The following is a 5485-nucleotide window of genomic DNA, read 5'->3' as shown; positions in this document are numbered from 1 at the left end:
TTCTCTTATTACTTGCAACATGACTGTTTATCAGGTGTCAGGAAAATACAAATATTTAAACAGGTTTTGTTAAATCAGGTGTGAAACTAGATTAGCTCAAATTCACAAACCATAACTCCAAAAATTTGATATAAGCAAATATTAAAAAAAGCACACATTAGAGAAAGAAGTTGACCAAAATGCATTAAAATAAAAAAACTTTTGGTTTCGTACCTTTTTGCTCCTTCACACCAAAAAACACAACTAAAGCACACAAGACGTAGATGAAGCAGATGACCCCCGAGGCGACCATGTACGCTCGTTTCTGCAGGCAGGAAGTGGAAAAATTTACCAACGMTGACGCACATCTTAGGATAAACAGTTTATTTTTAATTGGTTAGTTTTTTTCCTGAAGCAGGAAATCCTGAGCCTTCTTTAGTATCTGGAAAGGGAGAGGCCTTTACCGTCTCGTCCAGCGAAACTGTCGCTGGGTCTGTYGTGGAGTCGGAGCTGTTCGTGTTGTTGAGCTCAGCGGGACAACTGGAGGCGCCGCCGACTATCTGACCCTGGATTGCGGTGCCCAGAACCATCCCCAGCACCTCCACCATCATACCTGAGAGAAACACAGGTGCGCGGGGGGTCGGCAAAGAAATCAAAACCTCCGTAAAATTTGACCTCACGGGAAGCGTGACGTACGGTAGGCGGTGGCGGAGTCGCGCTCTTTCTGGTTGTTGCTGATAAACATGGTGAGGGCTGAATATGGCACATGAAAACACTGCAATTAAAAAAAAAACAGAGTTAGAGAAGTGTGCAAATAAAGAGGAACATATCCCCAATGAGCATCTAACTAACCGTCTGCATTGACTGGAAGAGGCAGTAAAAAACCAGGTACCAGATGACCTTCCCTTCCTCRAACGAAGGAACGTACCAGATCAGGAAGTACGTTAGAACTGCGAACGGAGTGGAGCCAAGGATCCTACAAGAGGAGCAGGAAACAAGTTTTTAAAGAAGCTGCGTGTTTAAATGCATTCATAATATAGAAACACTGCAACTAAAGATTTCTGCCCACTGTAACTATAACACATTTTTGTTTTTCATCCAGTTATCCCCTGCAGACAGGCGCTCTTTCACTGTCGCTTTGTGTGTAATCCTGTTAATCCTGCCTGGTTAGAGCTTGTGAGCGGAGGGAAAAAAAAAAAGAACGATCCCTTTAGGGCTCGTGTGAGTTGGCCCGAAAAGCAGGGCCATGTTTGGTCCACCGAAAGTTTTCTATTTAGCTCTGCGAGCCCTCCAGATGACCTCAGTGTCCCGACTTAAATCGGTCAGCTTGTGCCACTTCAGCAGCTTGTTATTGAAACACTCGCTCAGCTGAGCTCAGATCAAACTGGTTTTTTAAATATCTTTACAGAAACTCATTGGAAAAGACCAAAATTTGCAAATTAAAGTCCAAATCCCAAGGTTTTAAGTAAAAATCTGTAAAASGGACTGARTTAACTCCAAAAATTAAWTAGTTGTAGCCGTATGTCCARTGATACATTTCTGAGAGTTTCRTTAAAATCMATCTGCTACTTTTTGAGATATTTTGCTAACACTACAGACACGGATGAGAAAAAACACTCCTTTTGTTGGCAGAGCTGCTGTAAATATTTAAAAATATCTGTTTATTAGTCAAACAGCATGATAAAACTTTATGATCATGACCATCAGTGGTCAGCTTTCTCACAAGGAAATAAAATCCTTTCACCCTCAGGGGCTTTCACATGCTGTCATATGACCCCACCATGATTTCGCGCTCTTTTGTGTCACTAAAAGTCAAGTGGCTCTTGGTTTCTCCTTTTGGTTTCAAATTTGCTYTGACTAAAAGCACATTATACACAGGAAATCACATAATTTCTTTATATAATCCTAAAAAAACAGCTCAAAAATAAGGAAATGTTGCTGCTTAGCAGCCATTTCTTTCATGTACCACCACCACTTTTTTTTTTTTACAAAGTCACTTTTATGTCAGCCGAGCATGGCTATAAACACGAGATCCGTTTCTCCGAACCCTCCACCCACTGTGTCAGGAATCAAATGCACAGTGGCACTCGGCTGCTCCCTCCTGATTGGCTCAGACTGATGGTGTGTTGTGGGTGGGACCAATCGCAGCAGAAGCCGGCAACTTCCTCTCCCCCCTCCCCCGCCTCAGCCTACACCATGAATCATGCACAGCTGAATATTTATTTATTTATTTAATTTATTTATATACTGTGTATGTCAGCTGTCACGTTTGGGCAATGGCATCAGTTCTTCACACCGTCTTGGTTTTTCTGAACCAAATCTTCTCGCAGCAGTTAAGAAAGCTTCACCCTTTCACACTAGAACCTCAAGGTTGTGTGTTTTTTCTCAACCGACTTCCTTACTGAGCTCAAACATAAATTTGACTGCAGATGCTATAAAAAAAACAAAGAGCATGTAAATTATTTTATTATATTATAGTCTGCCCCTTGTACCGAGTCCTGCAATGGTTTTAACCTTTCAAGTGTGCACGARTCCCACTAGAGCAAGGTCCTGCATACCTGAGGCAGGAGGCGGGACCAGATACCCTTGAGGAGTCACAAGACGCTCACAATAATCTACGCAGGTTTTGTGATTGTTGTAACTGAACACGGTCACCTCACCGTTGCTCAATCGCCACCCCGAACACCCAKGGCGCCTTACCAGGGCATCATGCGGCCGAAGCGGGTCCATCTGCTCCGGCTCACCAGGAACCCCACAGTTGGGTCCGTGACGGCGTCCCACGCCCTGCCCGTGAACAGGATGATGGAGGCGTAGAAGGGGTCCAGCTACGAGGACAGGAAGTGAAACAGACAAGCAGACATGAGCTTAAAATAAAAAGATTTTTACAACTTTCTGAGCAGGTTCTACAGAGGAGGGAGTGGATGGTGAGTAGCTTTTATTTAAGTCCCTGCTGAGGACAAGTGGGGGAAAGACTAATTCAGCAACAAAGCAAACACCAGGAGTCCAGCTTCACACGCTTGGCTGAATAATTCAGGATGAAGACGATTAAAACGATACAAGACGAATGAAAACGGGCTTCGGCCTTGAAGCTAATCAGTGTTGCTACTAAAAAGAAACTAAGATAATGGACTCATAGCAGTCTGCTAACACACAATCCCATGATCACACTCCTCGTTTCAGTGCACATCTTGTGATTCACCTGTGCGACATCGAGCAGGTAAATCTGGAGGAAGAAGCCCAGAGCGCTGCCCGTAATTTGATAAGGAGCTCCTCCGAAGGCATAGCAGAGTTTATTCCACACAGACAGGCCTTTCCTGCGKGCTTTGGGCTGAAAGAGAGAAAACAAAACGAAATAAAAGGAGAGGCATAACAGAGCTGATAGAGAAACAGTTTGTGCTGCTGACTGTAAATGTAAGAGTTTATTAATCTGCACATGTTCTGCCTCAGTCATCCTGCTGTTTAACGGAGCAGCACTGAGGTTACTGTAGTTCACACAGACTGACGCATCACTACATCAGTCCAGCGCAGCCATTGGCTCCTCACATAGGATGTTTTGGGAAGGTTTTTTTTTTAGGAGACCAACCTGCATATCTATTACAGGCTGTCAGATAACAGTGAATCACCTCTTCCTAAACYTAAACGTCCCGTAATATCAAGTGTTAGCAATATTTCCCTCCAGGTCTGTTTTTACAGTATTAGCAATCTGGAACAGTAATCATGCCAAACTAAGAATAAAACTTCAGCTAAATAAAGATCCTTTAAGGACTTAAGTCTGGATCATTGAACAGCTTTTATCACAAAAGACTGATGGGGGGAAAGCACTTTACTATTAAGCAATCCTCAGTGTTTCACATTATGATAAGTTTGTTGTTTAAGTTGCAGCTGGYCAAAACAAAACTACAGCTTTCTTTGCGTGCAAAACAAAGAAAAACCTCACATTAAACAACCTGAATGTTTTAACATTTTGTTGCAGATACTGTTGAGGAAAAAGTGACATTAAAAAGTAATTATATATTTGGATATGTTTGTTACCAGAGCATTCCGGTGCTCTGGGGTTGCATTTAAGGTACTTAAAACTAGTTTTGGAAATGGCTTTTTATATTATTTATTAAATTATATGAATGATTACAATAAAAAAAAGGCTGTGTGTGGTAAAATAAAAACTCTGGTCGTGTAAAATTTATAACAGCAACATTTTTTAATTATAATTACACATATGATTTTAAAGGGTTTATGAGGCTAAAAATTCCCACAGTTTCAACTATTTAAAATGAGTGTCCGTGAAGTAGCCCTGACACAAGCACCGTGCTTCTGCATCTGTCTCAGCTCCGACTTCACAAATATGACGGTTTTAAAACATTTTTCTACATGGGCCCTTTAAAAGTGGTATGTAAACTTTACAAATAGGGCCAGCTGGAGAAGAGGGGAGAAATTCAAACCCTTGGGCAGGGACGCCGCACACCGAGAAAGGAAGTAGGCTACAATTTCTAATCTAACGTTGAATTTAAGCGCCCCTTACGCTCCTAGCTAAGTGTGACGACCGAACTAGCTATAAAAAATAAATAAATCCCAGAATACTCTGTCAAACGACCTTACCTTCTTTACAGGCTTTATATCCGTGTTAGGTTTAACAGTCAGTAAAGTTGCAGCGTACGGCTCCGCGCCTTCTCCTCGTGCCATCGAGCTCCGATAAAATAAAAAACGACTGATTTTTGTCCGAAACTGAAACGAAGTGTAGCACYGGGAGTAAAAGAGAAAACGCGATTCACAACTGTGTGTATTTTCCTCTTCTCGGTGTACGTGTCTTTGAATGAGTCGAGGCTCGCGCCGCACAGCGCATTCATTTACTACACGACGTCTTTACGTCAGTGTGACGTAAAGGAGGTAAGTCACGACATGGAATTTAAAACAGACAGATGCTAGCTAGATAGATAGAGTGGTGGGCAGCTCTAATCTCAAAATTAGTTCCGCTAGCCCTAAAACACTAACTCAKATATTTAGRTCCCCTAATTCYAAAGCACTAACGCACTGAAAGTTTTGCAAAAGCTAACTCTAAAGCACTAAAATAACCCAATCAATTCATGAACATTCTTCAACAGACAACATAAGTCACATGTTGCCATGTTGTTCTCTTAAGACTTATCATTGACATTCCACAGCCTTATTTGGGTTCATATATTGTCAATATATTGTCACCTAGTGGATAAGTGACGCAGGTATGAACAAAATGTGACAGCTTTCACCCTCAGCTGTTAACTTTAATGTTGATCAATAACATTTATAGACCTCAGTTAGTGCTTCTAAATGTAGCCTATAAATTTAGCAAGTGCTAATCCACTAATAAATTTTAAAATTAGCAAAAGCCCTAAAGCACTAATCAGGAAATTAGTTCCTGTATTGGTGCTTTAGGGGAACTGTGGCCACCATTAGATAGATAGATAGATAGATAGATAGATAGATAGATAGATAGATAGATAGATAGATAGATAGATAGATAGATAGATAG

At 41.4% G+C, this 5485-nt stretch overlaps 1 protein-coding gene across 1 annotated transcript in view; it reads right to left on the bottom strand.

The window, feature by feature from the left end:
* LOC106519646 (sodium-dependent lysophosphatidylcholine symporter 1-B) overlaps positions 1–4819 on the bottom strand; it is a 13944-nt gene extending 9125 nt beyond the window's left edge. Inside the window, exons 1-7 of the mRNA XM_014011406.1 lie at positions 4576–4819; positions 3179–3307; positions 2680–2804; positions 832–955; positions 676–754; positions 444–592; positions 214–304 (exon numbers count right to left, since the gene is read on the bottom strand). Coding sequence (XP_013866860.1) covers positions 214–304; positions 444–592; positions 676–754; positions 832–955; positions 2680–2804; positions 3179–3307; positions 4576–4659 — 781 coding nt within the window. The 5' untranslated portion in view covers positions 4660–4819. The remainder of the gene's footprint in view (positions 1–213; positions 305–443; positions 593–675; positions 755–831; positions 956–2679; positions 2805–3178; positions 3308–4575) is intronic.
* Between the last annotated feature and the right edge of the window lie 666 nt (positions 4820–5485).

The sequence above is a fragment of the Austrofundulus limnaeus genome, unplaced genomic scaffold (assembly GCF_001266775.1).
Source record: "Austrofundulus limnaeus strain Quisiro unplaced genomic scaffold, Austrofundulus_limnaeus-1.0 Scaffold2, whole genome shotgun sequence".
Classification (NCBI taxonomy): domain Eukaryota; kingdom Metazoa; phylum Chordata; class Actinopteri; order Cyprinodontiformes; family Rivulidae; genus Austrofundulus; species Austrofundulus limnaeus.
The sequence above is the reverse complement of the archived record's forward strand: the minus strand, read 5'-3'. Positions and strand labels throughout refer to the sequence as shown.